This window comes from Marmota monax, unplaced genomic scaffold, assembly GCF_021218885.2.
Source record: "Marmota monax isolate L192 unplaced genomic scaffold, Marmota_monax_Labrador192_F-V1.1 WCK01_AAM20220418_F8-fsc00217, whole genome shotgun sequence".
Classification (NCBI taxonomy): domain Eukaryota; kingdom Metazoa; phylum Chordata; class Mammalia; order Rodentia; family Sciuridae; genus Marmota; species Marmota monax.
In genome coordinates this window covers 1,277,517-1,303,921 of record NW_026692031.1, presented here as the reverse complement: position 1 = coordinate 1,303,921, position 26,405 = coordinate 1,277,517, and the positions used below count along the sequence as shown (strand labels likewise).

At 43.2% G+C, this 26,405-nt stretch overlaps 1 protein-coding gene across 1 annotated transcript in view; it reads right to left on the bottom strand.

The window, feature by feature from the left end:
- Nucleotides 1–13,052: 13,052 nt before the first annotated feature.
- The window catches only part of Diras2 (DIRAS family GTPase 2), a 30,732-nt gene continuing 17,379 nt past the window's right edge, over nucleotides 13,053–26,405 (bottom strand). Inside the window, exon 2 of the mRNA XM_046453979.2 lies at nucleotides 13,053–17,024. Coding sequence (XP_046309935.1) covers nucleotides 16,389–16,988 — 600 coding nt within the window. The 5' untranslated portion in view covers nucleotides 16,989–17,024 and the 3' untranslated portion in view covers nucleotides 13,053–16,388. The remainder of the gene's footprint in view (nucleotides 17,025–26,405) is intronic.

Here is a 26,405-nt window from a genome sequence, read left to right as displayed (position 1 = left end):
AGATTACAAAGAGAAAAAAGACTTTTCTCCTTCCACAACAGGGATGGTTCAGAAATGAGGCTGAGAGGCCACCAGTCCCAGACCAACTTGGCACAAATAAGACCCCATGTTGCTGAGGCCATCCATGTTTCCCTCTGTAGGTGGCCACCCACCTGGGGAAGGCCCCATTACTTCACGGATCCTGGGTCCAAGGACAAGTCCAACCTGGCGGGGGTTCTTCTTGGGAAGTGAAGGAGAATTGCCATTGGCTCCTGTTTTTTAGATGGTTGAACACAAAACCTTAATTTAAGACACCTGTCATTTTGATATGGGGTTGTTTGGGAATTCTTGTTCCTGGATGTGTGTTTGGGAATTCTTGTTCCTGGTTGTTCCCCGGGGCCACAGTCCCTCACGAAGACTCTCTCCACCCTCTGATCATAGGATCACAGACTCCCTCTTCTGGTGTTTCCGTCATAACACACACATCATCTGCTGTGAACCTCGAGGGTCCTCCACCAAACCCAGTGTCCAATGGCATAGAGGTCCATGGGTTCCCCATCTCTTACCTAGAGCCAGATCATTTGGTCCACATTCCTTATTATTTACTATTAACTGTGAAATATAAAGCATGAGCCAGTTACAGTGCCGCACATCATACACACCTGTAATCCCAGCCTCTCTGAATGATAGAGGCAGGAGGACTGCAGGTTCAAAGCCAGCCTCAGCAACTTGGTGAGGACCTAGTTGACTTAGTGACACCCTGTCTCAAAATAAAAAAAATAAAAAAACAGAAGGAAAAAAGCTCACTCCTCTTCCTCCTCCTCCTCTTCCTCCTCCTCCTCCTCCTCCTCCTCCTCCTCCTCCTCCTCCTCCTTCTCCTCCTCCTCCCCCCCTTCTTCCTTCTTCCTGAGTGCGGTATGTTTCTCTTGAACATCAGAATCGAGATTCTTCAGCTCTTTGGACTCTGGTTTTATACCCATAGACCCACGGAGAGACTAAATAGTTCAATCAGGACATACTGAAGGTTGTATTTTTGGTCACCCTGATCCCAAGGTGACTCTTTTCAACCTCTGTGACAGGGATTGGACCCAGCAGCACTAAACCATTGACCCATATCCTGAGGTTTCTTTTTAATATTTTATTTTGAGGCTGGCTTTGAACTCGTGATCCTCCTGCCTCAGCCTCCCTAACTGCTGGGATTACAGGTGTGCATCACTGCACCCAGCTTGAGTCAATTTCTTAATCAATCTCTTTCTCTCTCTCCCTGTCTGTCTGTCTGTCTGTCTATCTATCTGTCTCAGAATCCAGTGGTTCTGTTCTCGGGAGAAAGCGGACTCACTGACTTCACAGTGCTGTGTAGTTTTTGCAGCCTGCTGGTCCCTTGCTCCAGCTAGAATGCTGGATTTATGAACTATTTTTAGCACATTCCTTCCTCACTATCTGTCTCCCTCTGGGAATATGTGAGACCTATATTTCTTGACTCCTTTGAGCTTGAGGGAACACCGATGACTAATTCTAGCCAACGTGTTGTAGGCAGAAATAATGTGTCCCTTTCGTTCCAGAGGGAAATAGCTATATTAATGTCCTTACTCCTGCTGGACAGAGAACCCTAACTTGGGCACAGAGGACTAGTAGCAGGATGGGAAATAAAATTTTGCTGTTTTAGGTTACTTAGATCCGGGTGCTATTTGTTATCACCACATAATATAGCCGATCCTCACTAATACAAGTGAGAAGTGTGCTTTCTGCCTTATTTCCAGGATTATTTCTGATGCTAAGCCAAGAGCTGACTTGGTTCAATGAACAGAGGAGTAGCCAGAAGAGGAAATTCATCCAAGAGGTATCTACGGACAAGAGCAACTCTACACCACAGGTAAACGAGATGAATGTGGACAATCCATGTCTTATGGCCAGGGGTACTCAGGGATGCAGTAAGTGTCCCTTAGCCAGGGGCCTGTTTCTTTCTGGTGGGTGAGAGAAGGTCCTATCAGAATCAGTGCAGTAAACATGCAATTTTTCCAAAACACAAGCAAATACAAGTGATTTCAAAATACCCCCGTAACATTTCTTTGTCTTTCCTCTCTTACTTTTTAGCAGAAACCCTCAGCACATACAGGATGCCGGGATGATGTGTGGCAATAAGTTTCTCAGGAAATTTGAGTTGAGAGATTCTGGGGTCAGATTATATGGCAAAATAATAAGAATGTACTAAGAGACCTTTCAATTCATTGCTACCTGATGTAACAAGGTCAGGTACTCAGGTGAGCTATGCTCTCCTAAACTGTCCTGAGACTTGGCTCTAGAGAAGAGAGAATCAGATTTTTCCTTTCTCCTTTCCTTTATTTGAATGCTCTGCAAATACTTTCTACTCAGTAAAGGTGATCAACCAATGCTCAAGGCCAAACACAGGGTCACAGCCCGATTGAGCTGTTCTGTTACCTTAATAGCATGAGAGACATTTTTATGCTACCGAAAGGACTCACCTCCCACTCTCACCTGCCCTTTGCTGATTATAGGGTGTCCCTGAGATTCTTAAACCAACGCAGGCAAAAGTTGTGTTTCTAAGTTTCCAGGAACTTTGGAAGTTTCTTATTTCAGGTGGCACCTAAAAGTAAAATTTGGTGGGAAGGTAGAGGGGAAACAGAGGAGTTAAGCATTATGGGGAACAACGGGAAGGTCACCTGACATGGATGACATCTTGCCTTGAAGCTGCCCTTGTATCTATGTTACCACTGGTACCAAAATCAACTTTATTTCTCATTAAGGGAGAAAGAAATAGAGGCCAAGTGGCATCCTCTGTACTGTGAAGTAATGAGAGAGATGGAATGACAGATTGAGCCGGCGCATAGCATCGTCTTCCACAGACACCACACAATTGCAGACTCTGAGCCATCAGGGTTACATTCAACTGAGAGCAGCTATAGAGGAAAAAAAAATACCTGCTTCCCATTAAACTTATTATGCTAATTTGATATTAATGGATAGTGCAATGGCTTTTTTAAAATTACTGTGGAATTTGGCTTTTAAGTTGCAGAAAAGTCATGAGCTTACGAAGTCAAGCAAGCTCTGTACGAGTATACAGTAGGCAACATTAAATTGTAAACAGGACCAAACTCCAATCAGTGTTCCCAGTCTCTTTCTTTTCAAAGTTATGCATTCATTCATTACTTGTGGTAGAGAAGTACTGTTTGGAGGGAGTTGTGGAGTTTTGGGTAACTGCTATGGGTAAGAGAAGAAGGGGGTAGAGTTCAGAAGTAAAGCCCCTTTTGTGCGTAGGGGTGGGGCTTCTTGAAGAATTGATGGGACCATTTAAACAGCTAGCAACGGGGCAGTGTAAGAGGTGAGACATCTTCTATGATGCCATCTTCTTTAGTTGCCCCAGCTCTTCAGTTTTATTTGGTAAGTAATTAAAAGACAGTTATCCTTTGGTATCTGTGGGCTCCAGGACCCCGGCAGGCACCAAGCTCCATGGATATTCCAGTCTCTTCTATGAAATGGTACGGTATTTGCTTGTAACCTACACCTGCCCCTATACTTTAAATCATCTCTGGATAATTTATACCTAATACAACACACATGCTAGGTAAATGGTTCTTATACTGTATTCTTAAGGGAATCATGATGAAAAATAGTCTGTTCATGTTGGGTACAGATGTAATTTTTTTTTAACAAGTTTGATCCCGAAATGCAGAGCCTGTGGGTATGGAGAATGCACATTTTGCATCAGGACAATGTGGGTAACAAAGAGACCACGCCCACGTCCCCTTTTTCCTGTCCTTCCAGAATACTGGTGCATTGAGGACAGCAGTGTTTCCAGTTCTACAAGAGCTGTTGCCACTTCTGTGCATTTGCCGTAGAGGGGATGTCCTGTCTCGTGCAGCCAGGGAGTGAAACATAAATGAAGTTCTTAGGCAGGGCATCTAGAAGGCTTCTGTAAAGGACTAATGGAGCTCGGGTGCTCTCTCTCCCCCTGCTGCGGCTCAGCTGCCAGTGCTACAGCAGCCATCTTTGCAAGTGACCAAGGTGGAAAGGTCCAGAGAAATCCCCCAAATCCCTGGCATGTTTCCCAGAGACTTCCTAATAACCCCTGTGGGAGACCAACCTCGCACGTGACTGAGTCACACTCCCCGGCTCGGTGCTGAGGCGCTCAGTCGCAGACATGTGGCAGAGCTCTCCCCACCCTTCTTGGGTGCGAGGGTCCGTGTCTCAGGCACGGTGTCTTGCTACAGCCCCATGGGTGGAGCTACGCTCACCTGTCCCTTTGTATAGGATAGAATCTTCCATGGAAGTGCCCTGTGTGTGTCCCCTTCTCTTACTGTGTTCTTGGGTGTGGCCTGCCCAGGTGTCAGTCAACCTGCTGACAGTGGACATCATGAAGATAGACTCAGCCCCTGAAACCTGACCCCGTGCCTCTCTTGCGCGCTCTCTCTTCCTGCGGACCCTTAAGGTCAGAGGAGCCGTCACAGCGACCCCAAAGAAAAAGGTCTTTGTGTCTCTTGTGGGGTTATTTTGCGCAGCCCAGTCATCCCAGTTCAACTGGAGTGACCCCTGAGCCTTTTAGTTGCGAGAACAGAAACCCGGCACCCCCATAGAAAACCTTGCTGAAGCCCTTGGCATGCGGGTTTCTGTCATAGGCCGATGAGCACAGGTTTCAGGAGGTGGGTGCCCAATGCCCATCACTGTCATGATGCTTCTTGGAGGGGGTCCTACCTTTCATGGAGACCCTGGCCCCCAGCAAGATGGCCAATAGCCCCAGCCAGCCTGGCAGTCCTCCTGATTTCATAAGGAATCACGAGATCTGCCTCAGGAAGAGGGAGCAGGAGCCCACTGCAAACCCCCTCTCAAAGAACTCAGAATGTAAAAAAAAAATCTTTAAAAGGAAGGGTAAAAATGGCTATTTTGAACTGCCTATATTTAGCAGTTCCTGAAAGCAGCTATTCTGAGTTGTGCGTGAATGAAAGCGACAGTGGACTTTGAAAGAGTGTGGAAGGAAACAGTGAAAAATGTAACCGAAAAAAGAATGTTTATAGCACAGCAATCCTAAACTCCATATTTTACTTCAATCCTCCTTAATTAGTAGAAAGCGTGGCCTTACAATTAGAAAAGAAAGAAAGAGTGGGGGTTTGCAGGAGGTAGGGTACTAAAGGCGCTCTCCCATATCCTGCCTGGGCCCCCGCTCTCCTTGAATGGATATAATCACTGCTGCAGAACAGTGTTTACTACAAGCCAACACCGTGCCAGATCTGTTACCTATTTGCAGTCTCATTTAATCTTAGTGACATGATCATCACTCCCAGTTAAGCAGGGAAACTGGCATTGCAATCTGCTGTCAATCATAGCTCTTGATGGCTTTGACATCATTCTCTCTACCTACAGCAGAGGCCAACAGCCCTATTCTAAAGACACTACAAAGCTTTCTGTTTTAAATGTGACTGGAAAAAAAATCTCAATTAAGAGGAGTCTTCAATTAATTGAGTGTTCCAGGTAATTTAATTTCCTGACTTCATTTGAGCTCTACCCAGAGAAACTTTTCCATTAAAATGCATCCTCTATAGAACACACTTTCTTGACTTTGTGAACCCAATTTAAGTTTTCTTTGATAATTAAGTCACTGACAGAGCCTCGGGATGGCTCTTGCAAAAATCACTTATGGTTCAGTGGCACACAGTGCTCTGTGCTGTGTCAGACTTTTAAATTTTTACCAATCTTCTACTAATTAAGGCTGCAAAGGGTACCTCTAGGCATGAGATTGTTTCTCTTGTATTCCACGTTTGTTTTCTATGTTGAAAGGGCAATATTGGGCCATCTGGGTTAAACAATATTTTATGTGTCTTTTAAATACTTCTAAGAATATTTCCAAAATGCCCATGAATATTCATCATGTGGTTACTGGCTCTCAAAATTACAGTCCTGTGTCCTTTAAAAAAAAAAAAAGGGGGATAACTTCTGGGAAGGGCTTTGCTAAATGATCTCGTCATCCTTCTTTGCACATCACCGCGCATGCTTAAACAAGCCCAAAGCCTGTAGTCCTCATATAAAGTATGCACCGTCTGTAATCACGTGCTGTACTTAATATAACTGGCTTCTCAGTAAGACTGGTTACACCAGAATCACCACAAGCAATGAGAAATGTGTTGTGCTATGATGTTATGACAGCTACCCTGTCACTGTGAAATAGGAAGTTTTCAGTTCTGTTTTACCATCTAGGGGTGCCGGGTTTATTGCATCTGTTCAGCAAAAAGTTAAAGAATAGGACACAGAGTGTTAGGGTTTGGGTGTGAGGTGCCCCCAAAAGCTCACATGTGAGACTATGCAAGAAGGTTCAGAAGAGAAATGACTGGGTTGTGAGAGCCTGGACCCAATCAGTGGATTAATCCCCGATAGGGATTAACTGAGTGGTAACTGAAGTGGTGGGTGTGGCTGCAGGGGGTGGGAATTGGGGCGTGGCTTGTAGGTATATATTTTTGTATCTGGAGAGTGGAGTCTCTCTGCTTTCTGATCATCTGTGAGCTGCTTCCCTCTGCCATACTCTCTGGCCTTGAAGTTCAGCCTCACCTGGAACCCTGAGCAATGGAGCCTGCCTTCTATGAACTAAGACCTCTGAAACTGTGAGTCCCCAGATAAACTTTTCCTCCTCTACAGTTGTGCTGGGCAGGTCTTGTAATCACAGCAGCAAAAATAAAAGGCTGACTGAAACACAGAGTTAGCAAGCAAGCAGCGGGGTTTCTGCAAAAGCAACAGAGACAGACTTCTCCAAAGAGATGGGGCCCTAGAGCTGGGAATCCAGTGGGGGAGTTTGCCTGCTCTTTTTATGGTTTCTGGAATTTCCTCCTTTCCTTGTGTCCTCCATTCTTGATCAGTGTCCCCTCTGTCCGTGAGCCTGTTTTAGTTTTTCTTCTGAATTCCCCACTTACGAGCACCAGCGTGTCTGTCTGATTGGATCCCCTGCTTGTGTCCATGAGCAATTTCACCAATCAGGAAGTTGACCTCATCAGAAGACTCTCTCCATGCTCCTTTGTTCTGGTCCCACCCCAGTATCCCCACTGGCCATTTTTCCCTGACTGCCCCAGCCCTTCTATATCTCCCTATCATAATCATGAGATAATGATCATACATGTGGTCTGCTACTGACTAGGATGTCATTATATGGCTTGCAAATGCATAATTTCCTAATGATGAGTTTAACACCACGGTGGTGACAGATGCCTGGGGAGACCAGGGAAGAAGATTCTGGGTGACAGGAGAATGAAGGTGGATCACGATGAACCAGAAAAGGAAGGATGCAGAGAAGGACACAGAGAGAAGGAGAAATAACACTCTGCACCCACTGCGAGCAGTAGTGTGTGATGCATGTTTACAAAATACAGCTCCCAGAATGAGAGAGAAGACCCAGGTGTAGAGTCTTTTTCAAGATGGAAATATTCTGGCCAAGGCCCATTTCAAGTTACTGATTGAGAACTTGGGAAACAAATCAGTTCTTATGACCCAGTGGGAACTGGCCCCTGACCGCAAGGGACCAAGGGAGTGAGTAGAAGTGAGGATGAGCATCTCTGGGTTTGGGAATGCCTCCACCCTCCTTCACACTGGACAGCCAATAGTCTGCACGCTTAAAGACCCCCTGCACGGAGGACTGGGACCCCTGGATGCACTGTGATCAAGAAAAGCATGGTCCAACTGTCCTGTGTGTGGAGGACACAGTGTATTCTAGGAACCATGGAGTCTCCTGATCAGTCTCGAGGGTACTGGATTTCATTGCATGGTCAGGGTCTCTTACTGGTCCTCCATTTCTACCAATCAGAAAACTCTAACTCAGAGGAATAAGCGCCAACTGTGAACAACTGTCAGAGGTTGATTATTCTGGCGCAGTTCAGGACACTAAGATGGTGGATGGGGCTTCTCAGTGGACTCTGTTTTCATGTTTCCGGTGATGCTGGCCAAAGAGCCTGAGACTCAAAAGGGACTCAAGACATAGTCATTTATTTCATTCAAATTTATGTATTTATTTTGATGCCAGGAATTAAACCCAGGGGTTCTTAACCCTGAGCCACATCCCCAGCATTTTTTTTTTATATTTTATTTAGAAACAGGGTCTCGCTGAGTTGCTTAGGGCCTCACTAAGTTGCTGAGGCTGGTTTTGAACTCCCGATCCTCCTGCCTCAGCCTTCCAAGCAGCTGGGATTACAGACATGTGCCACTGTGTGCAGCTTCGTTCAACTTTAGAAGGTGTTTCCCAGCCCCTGTGTTTATCAGCGTTTGCCTGCAATTTTGCATTATTTATGCTATGACCTTCCTTTATTTCTCCAACAAGTTTGGGAAATTGTAACATGTTGGGGAAATGATGATTGAGCCACTCCACCCTCTCATGACACATTGCCATCCTGGGCATGGGAGAGATCCACAGTCTATAAATTATGCCTTTCTATTTCCTGCATTTCAGGAGTCTTGACACCTGGGATTTTGCTAATTTGGAGGGATGCCCCTCTCAGGATTAGCCAGTTACTAGGAACAGTTAAGGACATCCCTAAAAGCACACCTTTCATATGCAAACTGAGCAGTCCAAAACCTACCCATCTCCCGTCTAGCCCACCCACCTCCTCCACCAGATTCTCCCTGCCCCCATCATCTGAGGGCCAGCTGACAGACAACAGTAGGGACAGCCCTCAAATCTCAGAGCCCACTGGAATTACCCCAAACTGTCTGCCCCGCCCTGCCTTGTTCCATCACAATAAAAGAAAAAGAGAATGTTGCTCCGTGGTAGGACATTTGCCTATCATGTGCAAGGCTGTGGATCCCTAGCACTGCGAATAAAGAAATAAAGTTGAATTAAAATGGAAAATATTTTTTAAAAATATGCCTGTCAAACAGGAGTAAAAAAAAAACACTACAAGTGTTTGATAAGTTCATCCTTTACAATACTTCATTTATTTATATCGTAAAGATTTTCTTTATTCATTTCTTATTCGAATTTTAAAAGGTGAAAGTTGACAAGAAGAGAAATACCAGTCTTTGAGAATATGAACCAGAGGTGTGGAGGCCCATCTCCCAGCCCGCTCTGAGTTCCTGATGTGTATCCTAACATTGTAATGGGAGTGAAGAGGGTATTCTGTAGTACCCGACTTTGGGGCTGTTTTCTTGTTGTGCTGGAGCATGTGTGCACAGCGAGAACACACTAAGTCATGAAGAGCACTTTGAAAGGAACTTCTTAAATGCCAATGTGTATTTGTTATTAACAAGACTGCAGGGGCTGGGGATATAGCTCGATTGGAAGTGTCCTTGCCTTGCATGCACAGGGCTGTCTAGAACTTTTGCTAGAATTAAGAAGAGATTTCACTTCTACTTTATTTCTCTTTTATCTTAAAATCATTAAGAATGGTGCTGCTGGGCACAGTGGCCCATGCCTATAATCCTAGCAGGTTGGGAGGCTGAGACAGGAGGATCGCAGGAGTTCAAAGCTAGCCTCAGCTATGGCGAAGCACTAAGCAACTCAAAAAAGAGACCTTGCCTCCAAATACAATGCAAAAAAGGGCTGGGGAAGTGGCTCGGTGGTTGAGTGCCCCTGAGTTCAATCCCCAGGACCAAAAAAAAAAAAAAAAAAAAAAGAATGGTGCCTACAGATGTTCAGTGGGGAAAATGTTGGTTTCCTTTCTTCTTATTGCATTGTTTAATCATACATGACAAGAGAATCCATTTGGACGTAATCACACCAGCATGGAGTACACATTATTCTTTTTCTGACATCAGTACCTGTCCATCTCCTTCCCTTTTCTCATCCTCTGCTTCCTTCCCTCTATTGATCTTTCTGCCATTTACCCAGAGGTATTTTTTAAGTTCATTTCTTGTGGATGCCCATGAGGGTGAGATTCACTCTGGGGTCTTCATACATGAACATAGGAAAGTCACGACAGATTCATTCCACTGTCTTTCCTTTTCTTGTTCCTCCTCCCTTCCCTTCATTCCCCTTTATCTAAGGCACTGAACTTCTATTCTCCACACAAACACCCTTTGTGGGTTAGCTTCTGTCTAACAGAAAACAGTCCACCTTTGGTTTTGTGGGATTGGTTTATTTCACTTAGTGTGATAGTCTCCAGATCCATCCATTTATGGCTGAGTAATAGTACACTGTGACCTAAACTAACCCCTTCCATGTTGCTTGCGGCAAAGAGACTAAGGAGTTATAAAGGGAAACCAATAATGAACGCAGTCTTATGATAACTAGGGTACTCTGGCAATGGAAGTGGTATTAAAATGTCAGACAGATGCCTGCCTCTTTGGGTCCATGAAGACTTGGGATAGATCAGGATGGATAAAAACCTCTTTTACTTAAGAAAAAGTCAATGAAGATGGAAAGTAAGTGAGAATAATCCAGAAATGGGAAAATATAAAGGCATGAGCGTTCATGGCCCAGTGTGAGGAAGCACATTGGCTGGGCAGAGCTAGTACCTTGAGTCAAAGGAACCGTGCAAACATAGTCCCCAGCTGCAAGGTAGCACTGCAGCTGGGTCTTCTGTATTCCCAGGAGCCAAAGGAACTTGAGTCCCTGCCAAGAATGGGGCACGCGCCATACTGAGACTAGGTCAGGGTGAGGGTTGGACACTCTAGACAGCTGTGACAGCTCCGATCCAAGACAAATAACATCACCTCACACCTGGCACTGATGTAGTTCCTCCCAGGTAGCACAGGTGGGTGCCAACTCTATGCCTGAGTTACAATTTTCTCTCAGTGACATTGGGAGATACTGTAATAGAAGAGACCAACAGCCTCATACAGATACCACCAATGTGCTACCTGGAAAATATTCACTGAGAGGGAACTTGGTTTGCAAGCAACCCCTCCCTCACACTACCCCGGGAGGTTTAGGGAGTTGGCCAGCATTTGCAATTAACTTTGGCTAATAGCAGCTGTTCTTAAACTTGATTCCATAATTACCTGGGGCCTTGTAAATACCCTGAGAGGATGCCACATTTCTGAGCTGCTAAATCATAATTTCTGGAGAGAGATTTGAGAATCAGGAGTCAGCCAAACTTCTCCAGGTGATTTCAAAGTGCAGCAAAATTGGAAAACAAGTAGATTATAGCCTTGCTCCTAGAGAGAGGTCTATGCCCAGCAAAAATAAACTCAGTATTTATACTAAAGAGTTTAAAGGCATCACACTAAAGCAACCCAAGCATACCCCTGTTTAGAGTAACACAATTCCCAATAGCTGAACTATAGGACCAGCCTAGGGGTCCATCAACAGATGTATGGTTGAAGAAAAGGTGGTAAGATACTCCATGGAGTTTTATTCAGCCATAAAGAAAAATAAAATTATATCATTTGCAGGGAAATAGATGAACTTGAGAAGATAAAGTGAAATAAGCCAAACCTGAAGGTCAAGGGGTTTACATTGTCTCTCTCATGTGGAAGCTAGGGAGGAATCCTTGGAAATCTGGGAATGGAACCACCATTTGACCCAGCTATCCCTCTCTGTGGTCTATACCCAGAGGACTTAAAAACAGCACACTACAGGGACACAGCCACATCAATGGTTATAGCAGCACAATTCACAATAGCTAAACTGTGGAGCCAACCTAGATGCCCTTCAGTGGATGAATGGATTAAAAAAAAAATGTGGCATATATACACAACCAGATTTTACTCAGCAATAAAAGAGAATAAAATCATGTTATTTACAGGTAAATGGATGGCACTGGAGAAGATAATGCTAAGTGAAGTCAGCCAATCCCCCCAAAAAACAAATGCTGAATGTTTTCTCTGATATAAGGAGGCTGACTCATAGGAGGGTAGGGAAGGGAAACATGGGAGGAACAGATGAATTCTAGATGGGGTAAAGGGGTGGGAGGGGAAGGGAAGGGGCAGGGGGTTAGCAAGGATGGTGGAATGTGATGGACATCATCATCCAAAGTACATGTATGGAGACACGGATTGGTATCAACATACTTTATATACAAGCAGAGATATGAAAAATTGTGCTGTACACATGTAATAAGAATTGTAATGCATTCCGCTGTGGTTTATTTTTTTTAAATCAATGAAAAAAAAAAAAAGAAAGATGCGTGCATGTGTGGCAGGGGGCGATCTCCCTAAAAATTCAAAGATCAGCAGAGGAAAGAAAGGGAGAAGGGAAGGGAAGAGAAAGAGAAATGATATTGGCCAAATTCTTTTGTTGTATGGAGTGTGTGTGCGAATATGTAACAACAAATTTCACCATCATGTTCAACATGATGATAATACACCAATAAGAACAGGGAAAACAGTTTCTCATTTGGGAAAAGGAAAAGGAGCAGTCTGTGGGCCTCTAGTAGAGCCTGCCAGAAATGCAGAATCCCAGGTCCCACCCCACCTTCTCAGAGGTTTCTGAATCCCAGCCCTGAGTGCTTCATTTGCACATTAAAGTTTAATAAGTACCAGAATGTCCTTTAATGGGGCCTAATGGGACCTGCTAATTGTAATTATCTGCATAAACGGGAAACTCTGAATAATGTAGCGACACTGATGGGGGATAAGAATTGAAAGGAGACAGAGACTGGAGTAGGGAGTGGCTGGCAGAAAACAGGACAGAGAGGCTTCAAGAAATGGGAAGTTGCTGGTGGTTTCTTTACTTGCATAGATTGATTTTCACACTGCAGTGAACTTTCCAGGTAGAGTCCTGTGGGCTGCTGGTTTCATTTGTCACCACTGAAAGCTCACTATGTGACACGACACCTTCAAACGCTTTATGATCATTAAGCTCCTCTTGATTGAGTCTCACCCACCTTGCAGAAGGTACGTAGGTTTTCTATCACAAACTCATTTCATAGCCTGGAGTGGGGAAGGGTGCAGAGTTGAAAGAACAGTTTTTTTCTCCCCTCCTATTTTGAGCCAAGTGGGCCCCTCTACCCTTTCCCTTTCATTTGTCCCTGTGTGAAACATCAACTTCATTTCCACCCAGTGACAGGGATCAGCAGGACTTCCCCATTCCCAAGGTCTCCCAAGACATCCCATCATAAGCTGGCCAGCATACACATCTGCAGCCAGTGAAGACCATCACACATCCACCACACACTTACGGACAAGAGACATCAGCACCTCCCAGCCAGGGTGTCATTATCTGAAACTTTATTGTAATATGTTCCTTGATTTTCAGAACATCACTGCAACTAGAAACTTGTATGCAAGGGTGATTTTTAGACCTGCAGAGTAAATAAAATATAAGAGAATGGAATTGTAACAATAGATACACCTTAATATAAATATACATATTGATATCCCACACATATAAAAGTCATGCTCTGCAAATACTTTGTCTACAGACGATCTGTGGGCTACTGAATTCCAAGATATCTTCAGGGATTTACACGTGTCCCATTCGTTATGGATATTTCCAGAGAGCTTATGTAGGTGCAACACATTACAAATTTGGGGGAGAAAAAAAGTATCACAGAGCAATTTTTTAAAATATTGAGTACATCTTTTGTTCTACAAAGAATGAGCCTTTCTTAAATATTACAAACAGTGAAACAAATATACTAGCTTACAGATATGTACAGTTTACTACTTTAATATTTCAAAAACACAGGAAGATAAACTATATAATATATATAATTTTAGATAGAGTGAACAATTCAATATTGCTCTTGCGTTGGTCTTGCTGCATTGTATGCATGCCAATGGCTTGTCACTGGATGGAGAGGGGACCAGTGGGGACAGAAGGGAACTCATGGAGCCCCATGCGTAATCCCACAGTGCCATCTTCAAAGCAATATTTTGAGTTTTATAACTTTCTAGGACTGGGTTAAAAAACATCTGTACCCATGTGCAGTATAGGACATATTCTCAGGAATCACCACTCCATATTTGAGGATGGGAACAAGCACATGTTGAAATCCACCTGCTTAGTGCTACTAACCCCTCAAGTCCTAAGTCAGTTGGGGAGCTCCTGAAAGACGAGGATGATATAACCATCCTCAGCTGGGTTCACAAAAAATGATGGCAGAATGGAGCCCCAGGATGAAGGCTTCCTTTCTTCCTACTCTATAAACCCTCAGGCAAAGAACAAAGGAATGGAGTGTATCCTGAGTGAGCTCAGATTGTCAAGAATTATAAGCTCCTCAAATTGATGAAGCCCCAAGCACTCAAACATGGAGAAATTGGCTTCCAAGGAAAGAAATCCTGACTCATTTTGGGTGGGAATTGGAAATGGGACACTTGGCAGGAAGCATTCACAATAAACGCCTTATTAACATGACAGCTGGTGGCAAAGATCATAGTTTACTGTTAGAAAGAACACACCCAACTCTGGACAATCCCCGTTCGCCATAAAGTTCTGTAACTTCTTCCATTTCCTTCACATTCGAGTGACAAACTAATAATCTCTGAGAATAGGAAAAACTATGTAGGGACATGTTGAAAAACATGTTCCAGAATATCCAACAACGAGATCTCATTGGGAATGTTATGGAATACCATGGAATGGCCTTTGGAAGGCACCTGTATGAAGAATTTAAAGAGGGCCTAGAAATGCCCCAATTATCTGAGCTCCCTGCTGGCTCCCTTTCTCGGCATGATCATTTCCCCAGGTAAAGACAAGGGAATTTTTTTCTAGAATCCCAAAGAGATGGTAAGACCTTGAAGCCAAGAGATTCTCGAAGGCACCTCCTACACACTAAATACATCACCAGGGAGAGTCACTGGTAGAGCCCCGGGATAAGACCAGATAAGGGAATTGAATAAGAAAGGACTAAAGGAAACTAGGAAATACTGAGAGCACAAGTATGCTTTGGAGGATGAAGGTGTCTATGTGGCTGTGACAGGAAACCCTGCATAGGAAGGGTCATCAAAATAGCAGGTGCAGAAGGCAGTTTGTGTAACATCTCCAGCTGGGAAGCCCTGCCTGGGGTTGGCACTGATGCCCAACATCCAGAAGACCCTGTCTGCAAGAAGCGTGGTACTGCTGCCTGCCCAGATGGCCAAGAGGATGATCCACCAGTTGGGGCAGGCATGCATTCTGCCGACTAAAACAGGAAAACTCAGGCTTTGTGGGAATTTCTCAAGAAGCAGAGCCCAACCACCATGGCAGAATGGTTAAGCTGAGTAGGCTCTGCCCAGGACAGAACAGCCAGCCTGTCTACAGACACCATCACCTCCCATGCCTCCTGCAGGAACCAGTGGCTGGAATTTGGTTTGAAGTATTAAGGATGCACACACAATCATTAAGAGAAGAGGACCATGGTTTCTAGGGTGGACACTGCATTGAACAGCTCTTTAAGGATGTGTGTAATAGAACATGCAAGAGTTTGCTATTGATTAAATGCATTGTCCAGGAATACAGTCCTGATTTGGATAGGTCATCAAAAACACAGTGAACAACTTCTGTTGCAAAATATTTCATGAAGGTGCAAAGTGTAGCATATACATGTTCACGTCAGTTAGAAAAATGATGTGCTTCTGGTCACTGGATGGCCTTTGTTGGCTATTACCCAGCTGGGTACAGATCAAGTTATTAAAGAGGAAAACAAAAATCTTGGAGGGGAGGGGGAATTTTTTTATTCTAAAAATAGCTACTTTATTTGCTTGAATTTAAAATCTGAGGGGTAGAAGTTATAGCCCTCACGGGCGAAAGGAAAGAAACTTCACATTCTAAAACCCTCAAAGTATAACACAGGAACATTATTGCGATGTTTGAATAACAATGTCACAATACCTTTACTCAAAAATCGAAGAACTTCTGACACAGCAGTGTGCTATTAGTGAACTCATCCTTGTATGTGAAAATAAATAATAAGTAGTAAGTTAACATGACACTTGCTCACTAGGTCTGTAGGAGGTGAATACATCCCTTTAGGGTAGGGTCAGGTGGGAATTAACTGAGAATGCACATCCTTTGAGGAAGGCTGTCTTACTTTATCTTTAATACAGTTAAAAATCTATGGAAGGGAGCCACCGTGGTTCACTTTGGACCAACTGGTTTTCCCACGAACTCTGCCTGATCGTTCCCTCCTCCCCCCAAAGATGTAACTGACTTCTGAGCAGAGAGAAATGGCTGGTTTGGAGTTGGTGCCAGTAGCTCTGGCTCTCTTTCGTGCCGGTAGATGACATTCAGCCCTCCCAGCTCCTCCTGCTTGGAAGGGTATGGGTCTTCCTACCTCCTCATGGCAGAAGCCGCCCTCATAGATGACTGTCACCTCCCTCAGTTCCCTGGGATGCTGAGCGTGCTGGCTTTCCTGGTCACCGCCTGGCAGCTCCACGGAAGGGTGGCTTGTCATCATTATTGGTGGGGGTGTGGGATGCCTTCTTCAGGACGCTAGGGCGGGCCTCGGTCAGGTGCAATGTTCAACACGTGGGCATCGGACATGCTGCCCGGACGACGGTTCACGTGGGGTGGGGAAGGGGCGAGGCCGGGGGGACAGCAGAGGCTCCTCGGGGAAAGGCGTTCACATGACCACGCACTTGCCCTTGAGCTTCTCTCGCCTCTTCTGCTGCTTGCTCTTTTTGCCGTCGATCTGGAGGCTCACGGTCCTGCGCTTCTCCAGGTTGAGCAGCTCCTGGAAGAGCTCCTTGACGTTGTGGTTGAGCTTGGCCGAGGTCTCCATGAAGGCGCACTTCCAGGAGCGCGCCAGGGCCTCCGCCTCGCTGCTGGGCACCTCGCGGCTGGGGCTCTCGTCGCACTTGTTGCCCACCAGCATGATGGGAATGCTCTCCACGTCCCCTTTGATCTCGCAGATCTGCTCGTAGATGGGTTTGAGCTCCTCCAGGGACTGGCGGCTGGTGATGGAGTACACCAGGATGAAGGCGTGCCCTTTGGAGATGGACAGGCGCTGCATGGCCGGGAACTGGTGGCTCCCGGTGGTGTCGGTGATCTGCAGGGTACATATGCTCTTGTCGCAGCTGATCACCTGCCGGTAGGTGTCTTCCACCGTCGGGATGTAGCTCTCCCGGAAGGTGCCCTTCACAAACCGCAGGACGAGGGAGCTCTTGCCAACGCCCCCTGCCCCAAACACGGCCACCCGGTAGTCATTGCTCTGCTCAGGCATGTTGCTGGGGGGCTCCGACCGTCCACCCGGAGACACCTAGCAAAGGAACCAGGTGTGGGAGAGAGTTAATTTATAAAAGACCAACTTTGAACAGTGTGCCTTTGCTTTCTTTCTGACTCTGCTTTCGCTCTCCCAGCCTAAGAGGAGATCTCATTCAGAAACATCCACGATTCTAGATTCGATAAATCTGGCCAGTCCTCAGCTTCCCACAGGGCAGCTCATCTGCGCAGGAGCTAACTGGAACCAGTCTCTTTCTCCTTCTTGGATCTCGACTCTGAGCAACTTTCGTCACACACAGACCCTCTGCTCAGGGAGAAGATGCAGAGTCTTCAAGATAGGGAATAGGGGTGGGAGGGAAAGGAAGGGAGAAGGGGAATAGCATGGATGGTGGAAGGAGACCCTCATCATTATACAAGATACATGCATGAAGATGTGAGTTTGGTGTCAACATACCTTATGTACAATCAGAGATATGGTGAATTGTGGTATAAAGGTGTATTAAGAATTGTAATGCAAAACAATAATAATAATAATAATAATAATAATAATAAAGAGCTCATGTATAATGGCATAATTTGGAGTGAACATACTTTATATACAGAGTTACAAAAAATGGCGTTGTGAATGGATAATTATGATTGTGATGCACTCCACTATTGTCATATATGTAAGAAATTTAAAAAAAAAAAAAAGGAGATGCAGAGTCAGCCCAAGAGGGACAGAATCAAGAATAGGCAATGGGGGGAGATGAGAAATTCACCAATGCCCTGAAGACACACACACACACACACACACACACACACAGCATGTGTGATTTTTTTTTTTTTTATACTGGGAGGGAGGAATGAGGAAGCTTTTAATATTTATTGAGAGTTCATGTTAACTCATGAAATCCCACCACCTCGAAGAAGCTGGTGTCACTATTTCTGATGTTCAATGCTGAAACTGGAAACACAGAAGGGCTCAGGACTACAGTGTTATTCAGCCAGTGAGGAACAAGACTGGGCCACCAACCAAGGTACTATGGATGCCAGGCCAGCCACAGGCTGTCTGTAGAAAGGGCTGGTCATGGTTTCCTGGACATTACTCAAGCATAGATTATCACCACCATGTAGAAAGACTTAAAAATTAACCAAGAAGCTTGGATAGTCGTTTTATTCATCAAACCTAAAATGATGTGTTTTATTTTTAAGAATCACAAGGAATGGAATATCACCAGGCTCGCTGTCATTAAAATTATTAGCAGTCATTAAAACTAAGTAGAATGGAAGTTCCCTCCATTACAAACCTGAACCCTGGTCCATGGGAATTGTGCATGTGTTTTTTTCATTTATAAACCATCAAATATCTTTTATCCTGTCTCCTCTTTGGCAAGGAAGGACATAACATGCAGAAAACAGAGAAATAAGCAATCTTCACATTTTTTAAACTAAGACCGAGAGGTAAATCTGATTCGAATCCTGGAATCCATTCATTTCTGCAGACAAGCATTGTACTCATTTTCCCCTTTCTATTCCTAGAGTAATTATGGAATAATAATAAGCATTGCTGAGCAAAATCATTTTCAGAGTCCAGTAAAAATTATTAAACATAATTAACAATGGGAGGAAATGGGTTTAGGCAATGAATATATATATAATCTCCTGGCAGACAGAATGTCAGATCAAAGTCCAGACTGCAACCTCCCGTCTTCTGCTTTCAACACGCACATCTGCCTACAAATTAGCTCCATCAAATCCTCAGTTGTTCTTGTGCATACTTTGGAATCCTAGAACTACAAAGAAACTGCAGAAGCATCTATGATAAAAGAAGAAATAGAAAAGTGTCAGGAAGTTCATTAACAAGAAAAGACTAAAAGAGAGCCTGATGAAGAGTTTGATGTATTCAATGCTCATGAAATAATCAAGATCAACCCAAGAGTGTAGGGTTGGGACAAATTAAATAAATTGTCATATAAGTTAAATCTAAAAAAAAAAAAAAACAAGTAGTGGCATTTGGAATCTGATTGGAAGGTCCTCTCTGCATTCTCTAAGTGAGGCTTGGAATCTGGTTTTCTCACTCAGACTTGTTTAGTATTATGGTTATTTAACTCCAGAACTGAGTCCAAGAATCTAGCTGGAAGAAAACCCGTCCTAACAAGCCCCATATCCCAATATCACCCAAAGATCTCTAGGTCCACGGGATTTGCTTTTTTTATGAGTTTGCTGAATATGTGAGCATTTCTCTTTGGTGCTAAGGCATCTCCATAATAAAACTAGCAACCAAAATAGAGATAGCAACTACCAAACATAAAAAGAATCATGGTGACTGTTTTTCATTTGTCCAGATAAATATCAATTGAGCTTTGGCTACAGGCCAGGCTCTGGATGAAGGAACAGGAGACAACTGTGCAGAAGTGAGACCTACGCAGTGTCTACTCATAGAGTTCAGAATCAAGTGGAGCAGACGGAATAAAAAATATAACTTCACAAATATTTAAAAATGTACATCACAGGCTGGGGGTATAGCTCAGTTGGTAGAGTGCTTGCCTTGTATGCATAAAGCCCTGGGTTCAATCCCGAGCACCACAATCCTGAGTGAGATGATATATATATATATATATATATATATATATATATATATATATATATATATATCTCACTACTAGTTCTGCAAAAGAGAGATCTAAAGGAACCACCTGATCAGACCTGGGATATCAGGAATAATGTCCCTGGTGGGACTAATGTTTAATGTGCATTTGTGAGGGAGATCTGGGGCAATAACTCTGCAATGACCTCTCTCTCAAACAAGTCTTATTCCAGCTGTAAATAATATTCCCTCACCTTAGAACTATTCATTTATTTCACAAGCTTTATGCAATACCTTCTACACACTATGCAACCTCAATGCTCACCTTCTAGCAGTAGATAGCAGAAAACCTCAAGAATGGAGACATTACACCCCATGTGGAGGATGCTATCATGAAATTACACACAAGGACTCAAGAAGAACTTAGTGGGACATCGAATTCTGCCTGGAGCCCGGGAGGCAACTCACCAGATGGCTGGGGAATGAGAAGCATGTCCGTCAGAAGAAAGGATTTTATGGAAAGGAACAAATACAGGAAATAACACTAACATTCATCCCAGGGCAGGAAGTTGGTGTAAACTGGCATCTGGGAGTCAGTCTGAAGGAGCCAGCGTTATTACCCAAAGGGCAGACACGGGAAGGAGGTTTGGAGACAAGGTAGTGGCCAGGAAGGAGCTGCAGAGGGGTCCGGCCTGCAGGGCAGGGGGGGAGACATCTGGTAGGTGACGGGGCTTTCGTTTAGAAGCTCAGCAGAGATCTACAAGCTAATGATAGATACAGGGATGTCATCCATACAAAAATAGCACTAAATCCTACAGAACTCCCCCAGGGAGAGAGTGGAAGGAGAAGAGCAAATGCCGAATCTGATTTATACTATTAAAAGAACTCGACGAGTTACTTAAACTTTCTGCATTTGAGGTGCATGAGTGATAAAGTGGAGGTGATAAGCCCCCCTTCTTCACAGGGGCTGCTGTGGAGGGAGGGTGTGCGAGACGGTACCACTAGGCACTCAGCACAAGCCCCAGCCACGGGTTGTCTGGCTTCTTTCAGGAAGGATCAAGCAGAGAAGGGTCACCAAGGAGCAGGAAGATGGAAAGGGAGGAAAATGAGCAAGAAGGTGACAAGAAGTCAAGGGAGCGGGAGGTAGGAACACCATCCAGAGGGGAATTGTAGCTACCAGCATCTTATGGAGAAAGAACACAGCCCTCAAGTCAGAATCCTGACGCTCCACCTTAAAACTGTAAGGAGGAAAGAGCAAACCAAATCCAAGGAACACTTAGGTTACAGTCAGAATTAATAAAGAATAGAGAAAAAATCAACAAAACCAAAAGTTTTGTGTTGGAGACAAATGAAAGAAAAATGCTAGAGAATTTGTGCTTTGAATTCACTACAAGGCTAAAATAGTCAACACAGCGTGGTACTGGCACAGTATTGATATAGAGAGGCCTAGAATAGAATCCAGAGTCCAGAAATAATCAATTGATTTTGATAAAGCTCCCAAGGAAACTCAATGGAGAAAGAATAGCCCTTTCAACAAATGTGCTGGATGTCCGCACGCAGAATAATGACGATGGAGCCCTCCCTCACACCATATAACGGAGTGACACCAAACAGATCAAATACCTAAGCTAAAAAACTCTCGGAAGAAAACATAGGCATAAACCTTCACGATGTTGGATTAAATAATGTTTTTTTCTTCTTTGTGCTAAACTTAAACTACCATTAATATTTCTGCCCCATAAAACTAATCAGCTTCTTACATGCTTCCCAAGTGAACTTTCCAAATATAATAGTATTAACAATAGTGATTTTTATTGAGCACACACTATGTTCCAGGAATAATGGTTCACTGTGCCTTGCACTTATCTTTTAACACTAACAACAGTCCTACAGATAGACACACGGATGCTCCTTTACAAACATGAGGAAATGGGAAAAGGATGAAGTAACTTTTCCGGTGGTACTGAATCAAGCCCATAACTGTGAACGCTAAATATCATACTATGATAACAACTCTCATACTGTCTTTTTAAAAAAGTATTTTATACATGTGACACTACATTGGTGAGCAATAAGATTAAAACCGGGCAAATTTGACTTTGGCAGAATTAAACGACACTATCCAGAGGATGGGAGAACGTTTTTTAAATCATGTATCTGAAATGGGATTAATTTCAGTACAATTTCTGTAATTCAACAACCAAGGAACCCAATTAAGAAGTGGGGGGAAAGAGTTGAATAGTCATTTCTTCAGAAAAAAAAAATATATGAAGGCATATGGCAACATTCTCAACATCACTAGTCATTAGGAAAATGCAAAATAAACAAATTTAAAGCTTATCAAAATACGACCTCATACACACTCAAATGGCTGCAATATACAATAACAAAAACAGACACCATCAAATGTTAGTAGGGATGTGGAGAAACTGGAACCCTGGGGCATTGCTAGTCAAGATGCAAATGGTCATGGTTCTTTGGAAGACATTCTATCAGTACCTTAAAAAGGTCAACATAAAATTATCATGTGACTCAGAAATCCCCCTCCTAGATACATACCCATAAGAAATGAAAACATATGGTTATGCAAGAACTTATACATGAATGCTCACAGCAATGTTATTCACAGTAGCCAAAAAGTAGAAACAATACAAATATCCATCAACTTGGTGGATAAGTGAAATACAATATAACAAGGAAATATTACTCCAAATAAAAAAGGAATGAAGTACTGATTCAGGCTACAATGTGAATAAACCTTGAAAACATTAGTGCAAATGAAAGAAATGTTAACCAAAACACTCACACATATTTGAACCCTCTTATATGAAATATGCACAATTGTAAATTTATAGAGTCTGCTGTGCCTTAAATCTAAGTATTCTCCAAAGATCCATGTTGGAGAGGCTTATTTCCCAGAGGGGTGCCATTGGGAGGCGGTAGAACCTGATGGGAGATCTTTGGGTCATTGGGAGTGCTTCCTCAAAGGAGACCCTGGTCTCTTTCTTTTTTTCTTTCACTCCACAGCCATGAGCTGAGATTTTGCTACTCCTGCCATGAGATGCCACCAAAGGCCCAAAGCAAAGGGGTCAATCCTGGACTGAAAACCTCTAAAACTGTGAGTCAAAATAAACCTTTTCTCATGATAAGTGAAGTATCTCAGGTATTTTGTTATAGTGACAGAAAGCTGGCTAACACAGAAAATAGAGGTATATTTGTGGCTGCCTAGACACACAGTATACAGGCATTGGGGAGAAATGGAAAGTGATCATTAGTGGGTACAGGGTTTCTTTGGCAGTGAAGATGTCTCAACATTAATTGTGGCAATAATGTCAAAACTGTATGAATATGCTAAAAACTACTGAGGTGTACATTTTAATTGGGAGAGTTATATTGCCGTAAAGCTGTTAATTTAAAAGAGAAGCTAGAGTTGATTGCATGTAATAACAGGTCATGGATCTCTATGTGAAAAAATAACATATTAAAAGTAAGAGGCTTAGCTTTATTCCTAATAGCCAGATATTGGGAACATCCCAGATATTCACAATAGAAAGCATCGGCTCCATCACATCCATGCTATGAGAAATAATAACCCTGAATGAAAACCTCCACAGATACCCAAGGGCAATGTAAAAGACACCGCCTCAACAACCTGATTGAACCTGACCTTCTGGGCACTAGATGTGCTGAGCACCTCCACGCAGGTGAGAGGTAAACAGATGCCACTACTGGGCTGTTATATAAGGTCATTACCTTGATGATTGTGAATGATGTGATTCATTTAAAATGATCACAGAAACAAAATCTCAAAATTTGAAAGAAAAAAATCATAAAAAAAACTGGGGAGTCCAATAGGATTTGTTCTCCGTCTCCCACAATTTGAGGAAAATGAGGTCAGGGATCAAAAATGAAAGAAATAGGAAGCAAAGTTTTGGGTTGGAAACACAGGAGATAAAGGAAGATGAGCAAGGTTTCCTATAAATGATACAGTGGGGTCGTGAAGAGGTAAATCCTGTTGCTCAGGGTGTGGCAATGTCGAAAATTGAAGAGATTGCCAGAAACTAAGTAAGAAATGTAGATTTCTCTTTTTTGAGACCTGGAGATTAAGGAAAGGGGGAAGGACAATTAATTGGTGAAGGGTCAGGTAGAGACCAGAGGAGCAGGAAAGTTCTATATAGAGTTGGTGGTGGGTGATCATGAAGCACATCCGGAAGGTAGCAGGTCACTGGGGTCCAGGGTGTGCGTGGCAGGCCTGTCCTCAAAGACAGCAGGAAGGAGAGCGTGGCGGCGGCATCCCAGGATGCTCAGTTTAAACCTTCCCAGACCCACCCAAACCACTGAGCTTACCAGTAGGGCAGGAGAAAGCCGCAGTGATCTATGTTTAATAACCACCGACAAATGGTAAACTTCAAAACAAGCAAGAAATAACAGTGCGTGCACTTGACTAACAATATGTAAGGAAAGTATAAAATGTTCTTTTGTCGAAACCCAGGCCCTTTCTTTAGACGACCCCACTCTGTCTTCTCAGAAACAACCACTGTTAAAAAGATTGAAAACCATTCTCCTTTTCTGGCATCTGACCTTATAATTTTAAATCATGCCCTCATGACTTGAATAGATCTTAATGTCCTGACTTAATGATTTGAGACCATATCTATGAAATTAACAAATTACATTCTCTCATGTCTTATTCTGTTTTCAGTGGCTATAACTGAATATCAGAGACAGGATAATTTATAAAGAATAAAAGTTAACTGGGGTCAGTAGAATAAATCTGACACAACTTTTCTATGTACACATATAAATATACCAAAGTGAATCTTACCAATTGTGTACATCCACAAGACAGGGGTCCTAGTTAAAATAAGATATATTCCATGATAGTATGATTATATAAAAATAGATTCTACTGCCATGAATAATTTTAAAAAGCCAATAAAATTTAAAAAAATTTTTTTTAAAGTTATCCAGGCATGATGGTGCATGCCTATAATCCCAGTGGTTTGGGAGGCTGAGGTAGGAGGATTTAGAGTTTAAAGCCAGCCTCAGCAAACTAGTGAGGCCCTAAGCAACTCAGCAAGACCCTGACTCTAAGCAAAATATAAAAAAAAAAAAAGGCTGGGGATATGGCTCAGTGGTTAAGCAACCATGAGTTCAATCCCTAATACAAAAAAAAAAAGAAAAAAGAAGAGAGAGAGAGAGAGAGAGAGAGAGAGAGAGAGAGAGAGAGAGAGAGAGAGAGAGAGAGAGAGAGAGAGAGAAAGTTAGTTAACTGGGGAGGGCCTTCATGCTGGTGAGGGTTCTGCATCACTCTGAGGGAGCTCAGAGCATCATGTAGCCACACAGTAAGTGTGCTGGCTTAGACTCTCTTCTCCTTATAAAGCCACCAATGGTATCATGGGGGCCTCATCCTCCTGACCTAATCTAACCCTAACCACCTCCCAATGTCACCTCCACATACCATTAACATACGACCTTAGGGATCAAACCTCTACCACAGGAGTTCTAGGAGATACACCCAAACTATTTTGTAGCCCATTATCTGATGTTTTGGTAGTTATGCTATATTTTAAAGTGTACACCAATAATTAAGTTTTGAGAGACAATATTGCAATTTATTCTAAATTTCATATTTATTTATGGTACTAGGGATCGAATCCAGGATCACTTAACCACTGAACCGCATCCCCCAACCCATTTTTATTTTTCATTTTGAGACAGGGTCTGGCTAAGCTGCTTAGGGCCTCCTTGAATTGCTGAGGCTGCCTTTTGAAAGTGCAGTCCTCCTGCCTCAGCCTCCCTGAGTGACTGGGAGTACAGGTGTGTGCCACTGTGCCCAGCTGTTCCAAAGTATAAAATCAGCCTCCTGTGCTTTGTCTGCAGGTTGTTTCTGAATCCTGTCGACAGTAGCATTCATAGAATCTTAGAAAACATTTTCCACTACCAAAGTGGACAGCAGATTGGAGCCCTCAGGAGAGAAAAGGTCAACTTCTTCCATCAAGCTTTCATAATTGAAGGGCAATTTTCTGTCTGTAACACTTTATTTTACACTTTTTATGGATCATCTTTTCCCTAAATAACTCTCTGTTGGCAACTTTGAAAATCTCAATTTGCCTGCTTCCTTGAATCCATTGAATGTTTCGGTATAAACATTACTGACAGATTATTGTAGACGTTCTATGATTTGAGTATGATTTCAGTGTCCCTCAAGGCTTCACATACTGAAATTCAAACCCTAATCGGAGTCATTAAGAGAGGAGAAACCTAATCTGATTACAGTGTTGTTTTTTTTTCTATTTTTAAGAAATTGGTTAGTATTAGATAAAGTCATTAAGGTGGAACCCCAGGAGACAGACTTGAACACACACCCGATCACCCGCTCCCTGTCTCTTGCCATGTTCGCCCTGTGCCACCTTAGGACACTGACCAGATACAGCCCCCCTCGACCATGCTCCTCAAGAACCATGAGCCGAAATAAACTTCTTTTTTCTTGATAAAGTAGTCTGCCTCAGGCATTACACTATTGTAATGAATAATGAGCTAATACAGATGTTATTAAAATATATGAGTGTAGGCCCTCTCACTGGATTGATAAAATTCAGAAATACAGCCAAACTGAATTCAAATTCTTTCTTCTTCAGATTTTAAGGGTTATTTTATTTTTGACTTTAGCATCCAGCGTTTTGATAATGAAATCCAGAGTCAGTATGATTCTCTTTCCTTTGCAAGAAATTATGGAATTTTTTTTTCCTTCTCTTTTCAAAAGAGTTAGGGTCCTCACTCATCTCACCTTGAAGTCATGACAGTTAATCATGATGTATCTAGAATTGCTTTTGAACTTTGTTTTGA